Source organism: Chiloscyllium punctatum, chromosome 45 (genome assembly GCF_047496795.1).
Source record: "Chiloscyllium punctatum isolate Juve2018m chromosome 45, sChiPun1.3, whole genome shotgun sequence".
NCBI lineage: Eukaryota > Metazoa > Chordata > Chondrichthyes > Orectolobiformes > Hemiscylliidae > Chiloscyllium > Chiloscyllium punctatum.
The window spans coordinates 36,014,592-36,028,532 of record NC_092783.1 but is presented as its reverse complement, the minus strand read 5'-3'; the positions used below and the strand labels follow the sequence as shown (position 1 = coordinate 36,028,532).

General features: G+C 38.7%; 1 protein-coding gene across 1 annotated transcript in view; it reads right to left on the bottom strand.

Annotated features, from left to right (window-relative positions):
- LOC140467286 (leiomodin-1-like) overlaps positions 1 to 9,614 on the bottom strand; it is a 36,702-nt gene extending 27,088 nt beyond the window's left edge. The window contains exon 1 of the mRNA XM_072563544.1: positions 9,145 to 9,614. Coding sequence (XP_072419645.1) covers positions 9,145 to 9,411 — 267 coding nt within the window. The 5' untranslated portion in view covers positions 9,412 to 9,614. The remainder of the gene's footprint in view (positions 1 to 9,144) is intronic.
- Between the last annotated feature and the right edge of the window lie 4,327 nt (positions 9,615 to 13,941).

The following is a 13,941-nucleotide window of genomic DNA, read 5'->3' as shown; positions in this document are numbered from 1 at the left end:
CCTACACTCAGCAAGCAAACCTACACCCTAAACCTCAACCTGAGCTACAAACCTTCACAAACCTTGCAAACTCCACTGGTCACAGGCCTCCAATCCGAAAGGCAACCCTCCACCACCACCCTCTGTCTTCTACCTTTGAGTCAGTTCTGAATCCAAATGGCTAGTTCTCCCTGTATTCTGTGAGATCTAATCTTGCTAACCAGTCTCCCATGGGCAACCTTGTTGGACACCTTACTGAAGTTCATATAGATCACATCTACCGCTCTGCCCTCATCAATCCTCTTTGTTACTTCTTCAAAAAACTCAATCAATTTTGTGTGACATGATTTCCCATGCACAAAGCCATGTTGACTATCCTTAATCAGTCCTTGCCTTTCCAAATACACGTATATCCTGTCCCTCAGGATCCCCTCCAACAACTTGTCCACCACCGATGTCAGGCTCACTGGTCTATAGTTCCCTGGTCTTGTCCTTACCACCCTTCTTAAATAGTGGCACCACGTTAGCCAGCCTCCAGTCTTCCGGCACCTCACCTGTGACTATCAATGATACAAATAACTCAGTAATGGGCCCAGCAATCACTTCCATTGCTTCCCACAGAGATCTAGGGTACACCTGATCAAATTCTTGGGATTTATCCTCTTTTATGTATTTCAAGACATCCAGCACTTCCTCCTCTGTATAGCTCATGCCCTCCAATCCAAGAAACATCCTTGTAAATCTTTTCTGAACTCTTTCAAGTTTAACAATGCCTTCCCTATAGCAGGCAGACCAGAATTGCATGCAGTATTTCAAAAGTGGATTTACCAGTGTCCTGTACAGCTTATCATGACATCCCAATTCTTATACTCAATGCATTGACTAATGAAGGCAAGCGTTCCAAATGCCTTCTTGACCACCCTGTCTACCTGTGACTCCACTTTGAAGGAGCTATGCAGCTGCATCCCTAGATCTCATTGTTTAGTAACACTCCCCAGGACCTTGCCATAAAATGTATAAGTCCTGCCTGGTTTACCTTACCAAAATGCAACACCTCACATTTGTCTAAATTAAACTTCAACTACTGGATAAACTCCTCGGCTCATTGGCCCAGTGGATAAAGTGGGTAAGGTAAATAGATAGGTTGGCAAGTGGATAGGCTGGAAGCTGGGTAGCGTGTCAGTGGGATCGTGTGGTAGGTAGATGAGGTAGGTAAGTGAGCAGGTTTGTGGAAGTTAATGGGTCAAGGGATTGTTGTGGTGGGGAGTAGCCAGATTGAGTCAGTGAAGGGAGTCATTGAGTCAGCGTGGGATTGTGGTGGTGCACAGACAGCCATGTTGGTTCAGTGTGGTTGAGGTGTCAGGTGGTGTTGGAAAGTTGGTGGTTTGTCATGTCATGTTGGGGAGGAGTTGGGTTGAGAAGTTGAGGTGTCATGGATTTGGCTGGAGGGAGGGGGAGGTTGGAGAATCAAAAGAGAAAGTGCTGGAGAAACTCAGCTGGTCTGGGAGCATCTGAGGAGAGAAAAACTGAGATTATATTTTGCATCCAATGACTCTTCTTTGAAACTGAATGTGACTGGAAAATAAAGGTTTTTACGGAGTTGTTATGTTTGCTGAAGGAGTGAGTGGAACAGATGGAGAAGGGTGCCAGAGCCAGAGACAAAAGGAGTTATAGTGGTAGCAAAGCAGAGACATATATGCAAAAAAAGCTGTTAATGATAGTTGTGAATAGTGTGACGATACTGTAGCTTTAATAGGAATATTTTGTCCTCTTGAATGACAAAATTTTGAGACAGAGGTGCCAAGCAATCTGCTCCAAAGCCAATAAACAGCTTGTGAGGCCTTGGGTTTTATCCTGTTAATATTTCTAATAGAGTTAAATTATCTCAATTCTTGCTTTTGTTGTATTCTAATTATCATGTATGAATACAGTGTATTTTGCTTCAAAATTGGTAGTTTGTCCAATCAAATTATGTGTGGAATACAACACCTTGGCTTTAAAATAAGGAAAAATTAGGGTGTTGGTTATCTTCTTAATATATTTTGAGGGGGTTGGTCTGGTCCAGAACAATGATAAAATGTAGAGCAGCTCTGCTGAGAGTAAATCCATATATTTGCATATCTATAAAAATAATTACTATGATGATACATAATACACAACCAAATCACAAGAATAAATTTAAGTTGTAAATCTAGGTTGTATTGAATCACTGTTTTAGATTAAATGTTGTGTTTTTTGGATGAACAAATCCTTCTATGTGTTCTCCATACCTTAGCATCTACATTAGCAAGATATTGTCAGGCAGTTCAGGCATCTGATAAGGATCATTCACAACAGAAAATTGCTGTACTGACTAAGGGATATGGATGTGTTCAAACTGCTTGTTTTGTTGAGCTTCAGACAGCTAGGATCTCTAAAAGCCGATTAGATATAATATATTTGCTCTTGACAAATTCAGAAATCATGGTCTTTAATCAAGAAGATATCTTATGCCTTTCATATACGAATATATTTTTTCACCTTACAGTTGATTTGGCAAATAGAATGATGGCTTATTGTAATTTATAAAATTCTTTGATCCAAATGGCTTTTAATTTGATTTAAAGGTAAGTTTAACTTTCAAGTTCAATTTTATTGCTGAATTTTTTGAAAAATACATTTTCAATGTACTGCTGCCACTTTACAAGCATACTTTTATTAGCTAACTGTTCTCCAGTGCCCACTTGGTTTTCCAGTCTGGATTTCTGGTGCACACCCTTTGCCTCTGCCATATGAGACAACCATTTGGGTTCTTGTCAGCTTGTGCAATTTTTCAGTGGATGATGGAGAACATCATTAGAAGGTCTATCCTCGGTTATCATTTATCTAGTTGACATGCTAATAACAGGGAGGACCAAAAAAGAGCACTCAGAGAACGTGAACATAGTCCTTAGATGTTTCTCCAAGGTGGGTGTACACCTTAGAAGAGATAAATGTGTGTTCCAGGTACTCCAATTTACCTCCATGGGCTATAGAATTGATAAGACTGGGTTACACCTAATGACAAATAAAGTGAAGGTCATCAAAGGTACCCCGGCTCTCACACCTGCACTGGAGCCTAGATCTTTCCTTGGGCTGGTGAATTATTACAGAAAGTTCAGGCATAACGTGGCCTCCATCCTTGCACTTTTGCATCAACTCTATGGCCCCAAGCCAAATCTGGTATTGACATGTGATGCCTCCCCATATGGCATTGGTATAGTATTAGCTCATAGGTGACCCAATGAAGAGGAACATCCAATAGCGTATTCATCCAGGACTTTGGCTAATACAGAGTATAAATATGACCAGATAGAAAGGAAGGTTTGACGGTCATATTTGGAATCAAATTTACATCTTTATAGGTGTAAATTTGTAATAAAAGTGGACCACAAACTCCCGCTAGGTCTACTTAAAGTGGACAAGGCAGTACCACCCATAGCTTCAGGCCGTATTCAGCAGTGGACTCTAATTCTATTTGTGTATAATTACAAGTTGGAACATAATCCGGGAGGCCAAGGAGGAAACGTGGATGCATTGACCCATCCCCTTCTGGCATATACACTACCAGTGTTAGTGCCACTGGAAGAGTCCATAATGGTTTTAAATATTCTGAGCATATTTCTAGTCACAGCTGACCATATCAGAATTTAGACACAGAAAGATCCAATCCTGGAAAAACTTAAACAACTGGTAATGATGGGAGAAACCAAAGGGCTGTCACAACCGGAATTGAAACCTGTTTGGACCTATAAAGACCAGTATTTATCATATAAGAACCATCCAATGGTCTGGCAGAAAGAGCAGTCCAAACTTTGAAGGCAGGCTTAAAGAAACAGCCTACAACTTCACTGGATACCAAGCTGCCCCAGTTCCAATTCGATTATAGGACCACCCCTCATGCAATTACAGGGATAGCTCCAGCAGAATTATTAATGAGGAGAAGACTCTGTACCAGGTTAAATTTGATCTTCCCAGAACTGGGTGGGGGAGGGGGGAGGGGGGAGGGCGCTGTCAGTATGGGGTGGTGAAATGCTAGACACAAGACTCTGCTAAGCAAGAAAGACAGTGTACTTCGGGGGACAAAGTTTGATGTAGGAGCCACAGGAATGGCCCTGCATGGGTAAGAAGCACAGTCGACATGAGGTCAGGTCCAGTGATGTAAAAAGTTTGGGTATGTGCAACAGTCCTGAACAAGTATGAGGACCATATGAAACTACAAACTTGCAAATGGTGCAGAAGCAAAACATGCCCTGCCTTTCTGAAAGTTCCAGAACCTGTAGACTCTCCTTCCCCGGTGAGCATTGAAAATGCCTCGGAATCTGAAATGGACACAATGAATGTCTTTGCCTCGAAGCCTTTGCTGCATGAAGAGGAGAATGAATTTCTTCTGAGATGCTCTGGGCGCAAAAGGCAAGTTACTGTGCATTACATGCTGCCTGCATTAGGGACAGATTTGGAGGAACCTGACCAGGAGGAGCTACAAAATAAAGAACTAGCCTGTGTCCTCAAACTCAGAGGAGGAGGGATGTAGTTATTGTAAAGAGCTCAGCCAGGTGGGCCTCATGGAATTTGAGTTCCCTGATTGGGGGCTGTTTACCTGGTCCAATCAAGGAGCCCAAGCTGACAATTATAAACAGGAGTGTCAGATGTTCTGTTCACTCTGAGATTTGACTCTGAGGGAGTTGGATAAGTGTCAAAAATTTTCCACATGTAAATAAAGTGTACTTGGTGACAGGATACCAGCCTCTTTAGAGTGACTTTATCCATGATCTCCTTTCCAGTCTTGCCTATCAAATTCTGGGCCTATAATTGTGGCTTAGCCCTTTAGGGAATGATGACCGTTTTAGGTTTACAAACTGGCTTTTGTATTAGAGATGCAGTGTAATTAAGTATCTAATCCGTGTACCTCAAAATACTTCTTTCTCATATCTTGCTGCCCTTAACCTTCCTGTCAATTTTAATGATTCTCAGCCATGCATATGTCTATCCATAGCTAACAGTTCATATTCACCACCAGTGCATCACTTTTTGTTACAGATCCAAAGTTGGATGTATCCTGTGCTGCAGTCACAGGGAGCAAAAGAAATCAAGTTACATTTTCATTCAGGAACAGTGAGACTATATCAGTATTAGAAACCTCTAGCTACTGCTTTGGGTCAGCAATCCATAAACCCTAAATCTACCAGTCATTACTACTGCTCCATGCTGTCAGATCAGTAGGAGCTGCTGTAGTTCAGAGCTTTGTCGTTAGCCAGTTCATGGGCTGGCCATGCCTAGGTTAGTCGCAAATAGTGCAAATGCTGCATGCTTCAGGTAGAAAGAGTGATACACATGCTCAGGTGTGGAAGAAGGGGGCAAAAAAGTTAACTGTGATTAGAGATTTTCTGTTGCTTAATATGTGCTTCATTGTGTGATAACATTCAAATTTTACACAGAGGGAACAAGAACTTCTGGTGCAACTCAACAAGCAGAAGTGGTGCATAAGCTTTTAATAATTAATTCTGAGCAAGCACAGTAGCAATTTTTGAATTCTTGACATCAGTGATAGAGGTATAAAGGCAAAGTCACCATCATCCTGCAGTCTCACTGCAGAGAGAGATGACCAGTGGTGATTTTATCCAAGGGTAACTATGCCTCAAGTGAGAGGAAGGTTTAAGAAGCAGCAACATTCATGGTAACTTCTACTGGGGTGAGAATTGAAGCTGTGCTGTTGGCATCACTCTGCATTGTAACGCAGCCATCCAGCCAACTGATCACCAAAAGTCACCATAATCTTAGAGGGACTGCTCTCTTATTATTTGAGAGAAAGGACTGGTGGTGGCTTTATCCAAGGGTCACCATGCCTGAGGTGAAGGGTGAGATTGAGATGATGGGATGTTCATAGTGACCTCAGCCAATGCTGGAATTAAACCCAAACTGTTGGTGTCATTCTGCATTACAAACCAGCCATCCAGTCAACTGAGCTATAAAAATTAGAAAACCTCTCACTGCTCCAGTCAGAATCTTTTTAAGGGCTGACAAGTGTAATTTCTGATTTTGTAGATGGTTGTTTTCAATGAGTTTTAGAACCTACTGTGTTAATTGTAACAATTCCATATGTTTTGCTCTGTGATGCAGTGGAATTATTACAAGCTCTTAACTTGCTTTTATAAATGTTGATCTTTTCACTCGGTCCTTTATTTCCAAAAAAGGTAATCCAAGTTAGATAAGTTCCAAAGGGGGTAATTTCCATTTTCACTGCCAGGGATAAACTGGATCATATAGTAAGTTGTAATCCTGGAACAGAATTAAGTTGTGTCATCAGTGTCTTTGAATAAAAGTCAAGCTCTACTCTCAATTTCATCATCAGAAATTCAGGTTGCCTCTAAGCATTCTCTGGCACCAAATTCTTTAAATATATAAAGCTCCAAACACAAAGCTGTTTTGCATAAAAAACTGCATTCTACAACATTCAATAATTACTAAAAGAAAATCAATTTAATCAAATCTCAACCCCACAATGAACTTATGCAATGCTCAATTACTAACAAGAATTATCATACATGTACTTTTGTGTCAATTTTGAACTAAATTACCATTTACTCACCTCACTCAGCAGTGACTTGTATAACTCAGTCACAACTTCATCAGTTTTTAATTTTCCAAAACCTGTTGGCATGATTCAATGTTGTGGAATTGTAGAGGCAAAACATTTATTGCCATATGAAGAAATTAGCAACACCGCAACCTTAGTCACGAATTATCTTATTTTGCTCTGTTTCGAACTTAGCAAATGTCACATTTGTGTTTTGACAAAATAAGTATTTAATGGTACAATATTTAAGGTAATGTTTATGTGTCAGTTAGAAATATAGTGAAATAATAATTATTTTTTACTGAACAACGTACAACATATGAACACCTGATAAACAAGTTACAAGAGTAGGCCACTTGGCCCTTTGAGCCTGTTCTGCCATTCGATAAGATAATGGCCGATCTTATTTTATCCTCAACTCTACAGGCTAGCACATTCCTGAGAATTCTTCAAGTCCTTGCCATTCAAGAATCCATATATCTCTACCTTAAAAATATTTAAAGATTGTGTATCCATTGCCTTTTGAGGAAGGGAATTCCTCAAACGTTTCCTCATCTCTGATTTAAATGGCTTTCTCCACCTTATTTTTAATTGTGATCCATAGTTCTAGATTCTCCCAACAAGGAAATATTCTTTCATCTTTCTTCCACTCAAGGCCCTCAGGATCTTATATGCTTCAGTTGCGATACCTCTGACTCTTCTCAACTGTAGAGGATACAGGCTAAGTCTGTCTAACTTTTCCGCATAAGGCAATCTGTTCATTCCAGGCATTAATCTAGTAAATCTTCCCTAAACTGCTTCCAATGCATGAACATCCTTCTGTAAATATGGTGACCACTACTCTACACAGTGCTCCAGATGTAGTCTCACCAATGCCTTGTATGACTGAAGCATAGCCTCCCTACTGTTGCATTCAGTTCCCTTTTAGTAAAACATAGCATTATTTTTCTTTTCATTTTCTTGTGAATATTGTACTCATCAGATGTCAAAAGTTGTGGTTTGGAAACATTTCCAGTTGTTTTGCCATGATCAGACAGTGAACAAGGTTTGAGCCCAGAATAAACACCAGCATGGACTAAACGACCTGTTTCTATAATGTACATCCTATATATTCCTCTGAGTCAGATATAGCACAATCAGTGTTATTTATGATCATTGGAATCTGTTTCATAGCTTGTACAGGTGACAAATTCCTTTAGTTTTAGAGCAAACGAGATATAAAAGTGAAGCCTAAATTCTGGAGATGGCTATGCTCTTTTTTTCCATTTGTACTATTTGTTCTGAGATTCATTTGATTCTGAATTGCTTGCTACGCTTATGAGTTTTAGGCATGCACATCTGTTACAGCCTTGCCATCTTTGACTGCTTAAACTGAGAAAGACCTGCAGGCCCTTAAAATTTACATCTACATTTCAGAAAAAAATTTCCAGTGCAAAAGCAAAGAAACTAGCTGTTGAGCAAATAAGTATAAAGCAAACCTGCAAAGCAGCTATAAAAGAACTGAGAAAATCTATATTAATGTCTTATTGAGTCAATAATGTGGTTTCCAATTGATTCTGTTGAGGGTGTCAAACTTCAGCTGCTACAGGAAATCATTATAAGCTAATTCCATGGTTCAGTTTTGATTGTTTCTGATATCAAAAATTATAAATCAAAACCACCAGCTTTTCACTGCAAGTCCTGTTGCACACATTCTTACAACCTTTCATCTATGTGGTGTTAAAATATGCATGAAAAAAATATAAAATACCCTTTGCACCATCAGGACATTGCACATAAAAGGTATATGTTCTAGAAGTAGAGACACTGATGTAATGTGGGAAATACTGCCTCAGTTTGATCTCAACAACAGCTCTTCATCAAAATAGTGCCAATAGATAACCTACATATCCACCTGATAGGGCAGAGGGGCCTAGGTTTAAAGTTTCATCTCAAGACTGAACTTCAGACAACTCAGTCAGTACTGTGCTGAAGTATTTATTTGCTTTGATCAAATCTCTGGGGTGGGACTTTAACCCATACCTTCTGATTCAGATAGGAGAGCAATACCATTGAGTTATGATTGACACATTTTATTCTATTTTCCTAAATCAACTAGAATCTAGTTGTGACATAATACATGCAAAAACACAACATTGTGAGATGCTTCTTTGCTGATGCTGTGCTTAGAATCTGCTCAAAAATGATTTTTTCTATTTTTTAATTTCAGGAAATTATTGAAATGGAAATTACATATAATTGCCAAATATTGAGGGGAAAGTGAAAACATTACAGACATATTCAATTGATTACTGCAAATTTTAGATCAATTTTCATTAAGAATTATAGCTGCTTTACTCAAACATATACAAGCAAGCACGTACAGTAAAGTGCATTACGATCTTGTATCATTTCAGATCTGAATGTTGTAAAGGAATGAAAATAAAGACCATAAAGAATAGCTTCTTGAAAATAATAATGTTTTACAAATTGAAAAAAACTTATAGATTAATGAAAATGTGGAAATCAACAATTGTACTCAAACTGTTAACAAATCCTGGGTGGTAAATAATGTACACAGATGAACTTACGTCAATTGATAGTTCTTTCTCTATCAGTTTCCTAGTTGTTTTCTCACAGTATGTGAGCATTGCCTCTCGATCATATGTTCCTGTGGGCTGCTTCTCTGTCTGATTTCTCTGTCTCAACCCGACAGCAACATTGGAATTTGGGTCCATGACATCCAACTCAATTTGAAGTTCTTGCATTTCCTCCGGAGACAAATTTGCCAACAAATTATCAATATCTGGATCCTCGCTCACCTGCCTTTTGTATTCTTGTTTTCTAAATCGTGACATTTTTGTATCTTGTTAACCAAAAATAAATAAATAAAACTTATGCACACTAGTTTAAGATCTTCACCTGAAATATCACTTTGCAGTTTTAATGAAATTCATATACATCCAAGAAAGATCAATTTGGTAATTCTGATAGCTTATCTAGTAAAATTACGATCTTTAAAGTCTCCCTAACAGGAGGTGTTGAGAAGTACCAAACCAGACTGTAGAGAATCCTTATATGATTTAGCAACCAAACATGAAATGGGAACTGTAATTGATGTAAGATTGCACCACTCAGAAGCTGCTCCAAGTACGTTGGGAATATTAATTATATGGACAGCCAGTCAGCAGTGAGAGGGGGCACTTAGTCAGCCTAACAATTTAGGTTGCATGGTGAGGACATTCCATGGAATCCTAAGCAGTTGCATTACCAAATTTAGAACAGAAGATTTAGCCTTGAAAGGCAATAGGAAGAAGTAGAGCAAAACTGAAATACACAAAAAAATGCAGGACTTGGCAGCACAAAATGCATAACTAATACTGCAAATTTTTTTTTAAAGGCAGAAGAACAGAGGAAATATCATCGTGGGATCAAAAATACTAAATTTGGTCACTGAACTCAGATTTAGTCTAACTCTTAGTTGTCTAAATAAACAAACTTTTTCTACATTTCGGATAAAAATATTAACAGAAAAAATATAATGCACTGGTATTAATGCTCCCCAGGAAGCTAGACTGGATTGACTTATAAACAGGAGCCTATAAAATACCTTGCTGATGGCATAATCTATTAAGTGCTTTACTGAATAGGCAATAGTTTTATTTGTGATACTTTTAAGCACTGCTTACTGCAATGTGCAGAACACAAGCTATAATTAGATCAAGAAAAGGCCAGACAAACAAGTTCTTTTTTTGTATTATATTTCTTCATCTATTGAATAATATATTTTACACAACTGATCCTTACAAATGAGGTGGACTCAGAATAAAGAAGCAAAGGAACGATTGACCTGGATTGCATTTCCCATCCTCATCACCCTTTTCTGTCAAGATGCCTAACTTGCCTAAAGCTGCCTATCATTAGTAACTAAACAATTTCTTCCTCCTTCCACTTCATGTATTCTAATGCAGCCAGGGAGCATTCATGCCTGGTTCCCTACACTTAAACAAGTGCAACATTGTCTTTTGGATTTATGTCACTAAAGTGTTAAGCCACGTAACTCATTAGCCCTGAATCGGACATCAAATAGGCTTGCTGCTGCATTAAAGCTGATGGATAAGTGCTGTTTTAAATATCGACCCCACGTGGCAAGGCTTTTAATGAATCAGAGGTCTTGAAAGAACAGGATGTTATGCCAAGTAGTTATACCAGAGACAGAAAGCTGTCAGTGTTGGGGACATGTCTGGGACCTATATGCTGCAGTTCTGTGCTCACTCCTTTCACTTAACGTCATTTCACCAGCTTCCAATGGTAACTTTAAGGAGTGTTGGCTAGAATACTGTACATCAAACATAAATAAGACACTTGTTCAACCTCAGCTGGAATATTTAGTAATGTTGTGGGTGTCACATCATAGGAAACATGGGTAAATGCATTGGAAAGAGTGCAGAAGCCATTAACAAGAATGGTTCCAGGAGTTCAATTATGAGGATAAATTGAAGAGGTTGGGATTGTTCTCCCTTGGAGAGAATAAGGCTGAAGGAGAGTTGATACAAGAACATGACAGCTAGATAGAGTAGATTGGGAAAAGTTGTTTCTACTTGTAAAGTGAACAAGATCAAGAGGGCAAAGATTTAAAGTCAAGTGTGATGATATGAGAAAAAATCTTATCACACAGCAAATAGGTCAGGTACAGAATACACTGCCTGGAAATGTTGTAGGGCAGGTTCTATTGAAGCATTCAAGAGGGCATTGGATAATTATTTAGGTGGTAAGGATGTGGGGCGAAAGTAGGAGATTTGCACAAGGTAATGATACACATTTCAAGACTATAGTGCGAGAACAATAGGTTGAATGGCCTCCTTCTTTGCTGTAACAATTCTCTGACTCTGAATAAGTGGAACATGAGTGACATACAATCTACTCACTGTTAATTAAAATCCCTGTCTGAACCCTAGGCACATGAATTACACAGAATTTACAGAATCATGGTAATTTAGCCATGTGTCTTCATTAGTACTATGACCCAGAGGCCTTCTTCTACTCGTCTTCATTTAACTGGATCAGCATTCTATTCCTTTCTTTCTCATGTACTTAGCAACACATTCCTCCAACGAGAGCATGTCCCTAGTCCTGTTAATGAGTTCCGGTTCTTACTACTCCTTGAGTAACGAAGTTTCTCCTGAACTCCCAATAGAATTTATTGATGACAGTCTTACATTTGTGATCCAGAGCTTTTGCCGTTGCCATGAATGGAAAATACTGCTTTATATTTGTCTTACCAACCCCTCTACTAGATCATTTCTGTCTCCCTTTTTCTAGAAATACAAACTTCAGCTTGTTCAGCCTTTTCTGATAAGTAGTATACCTCAGTTTTGTTATCATGCCTGTGAATCTACTTTGCACCTTCCCCACTGTATCTATACCCCTTTTATACTTGACTTGAACTGAGTACGGTTTTACATATGCTCTAACCAAATGTGATACAAGTTTAACATAATTTCAATGCTTCTCTATTCTGTCCCTATAGTAATGAACCCCAGGGTTTTGGTAGCTTTTTTAAAATGACTATTAACATCAGAATGGGACCATTCACCGCCGCCCATTCGCCGAGGATGCTTAGCCACTGCCCATTGGCCACTGAGGACGATTCACCACCGCAAGTGTTGGTAATTCATTTTTATGAATAAACCAATAAAATGATATTTATTTCACCTCTTTTTTTATCAATATGTACTATGGTGTTGTATAAATAAAGGGGACTGAGAAGTATGAAAGAACAGGCGGGAGGGAAAACAATCAGTACATGTATATATTTCTGGTGGCGAATAGTCTCCAGAAGTCAAACGACCCCAGTGGAGAAACACTGGTGGCGAACTGGCAGTGGTTAATCAGCGGTGGCAAATGTGCTGTGGCAAATCATCACCAACCCATTAACATATGTCGCTATTTTTAGTGATTTGCAAATATTCTCCCTTCTTCTCTACCGCAATGGACATTTATTACTCAAGCAATTTGTAGCCTTTTTATTCCTCTTGAACCTCAGATGCAGTTTCAAATTGCATGTCTTGAATACAAGTTTATTAATATTTGTGCTTCTTTTCTCTTATTCAATAATAACTAAAACTAACAGTTTGCTGTGATCTGCAAATATTGAAATTGTACTTTTGATGCCTGAAACTATATCAGTTATGTAAGTTGCCCTTCTGAATTCCAAGCAAGTGCTGAAGACATGACTTTCCAGTACCTCCCAAAGTCTACCAGTAAAACCTTGTCCCCAGACCTGGGTTATTTTCTATAACTCTCAAAGAATAGTTCCCAAGAACCTTGCAAAATACTTTGATTGAATTTGTCAATCAAAACATTGACCTAATCAAAACATGTTGAGCAATACCTCAGCTGCAACTTATGGCATGTCCCTTTAATTAAAGCTTGGGAATCATTTTTCAAGGGTACTGTGCCTCTATCTGAGGGATTTAACATTGGGAGGGGAGTAGCCGCTGTAAGTCATCTGCCCCCTCTCCTATGAACACTTTTCCACCCATGCTCACCTGAGTCTAAGGATGTCATGACAATCTCTGGTAAAGACCCTCAAGCATTTTATGATTTTCTTGAGTGAAATAAAACAATAACTATTGGCTTGAAGAACAAGATACTCTAACTAATTTTTTGTTTTTCTAATTTATACTGGAGATTTTGTACTTAGGTATCCTTGTACCTAAGATGGCGACTTTGTACCTTTTTTGCTCTAATATGAATCCCTGTACTTACGTCCATGTGACAATACACCTAATTCTAATTCCAATTCTAGTCCAGGAGAGAAAGGATCAAATGTAACTTTCCAATTGTTCCTTCTATTGAGATCTCATACCTTAGCAGTGATTACAAATTCTTATGGAATATGATCCTTCATTTCTAAATTATAATTTAAATTTATAGAGCATGAAAAAAGCAGGGAACCAGGTCACTCGATCTAACATCACAATTGAAAAATACAACTTTAAGTATGAACTAGAGGAAGAATCATCTGCTGCTATTTAAGTGCACACCTAATATTCTAATTTAAAACTACAATTGAAGGGTAAAAAAGAAACACATTTTATAAGTGGCCATTCAGATAAAACTGATGATTCACGCATGAAAGTAAGAATGAAAGTCAAGAGCATTGCCCTAAAGTAGGCCAGGTTGCAGTTCTGACTGCACAAGTCAGTGGTGTGGTGTTTAGTCCCAAGAACAGGCCTTCCACTACAGAATCTGCTATATTGAGTCTGTCCACCTGCAGTTGTTAATATGTGGATCAGTTCACTTTGTACCACTGGGCTATGCTTGAAATCGGGTGTGTGATGTTAAACACCTTGTTGCCAACTCGCAATGCCAAGATTTCTGCA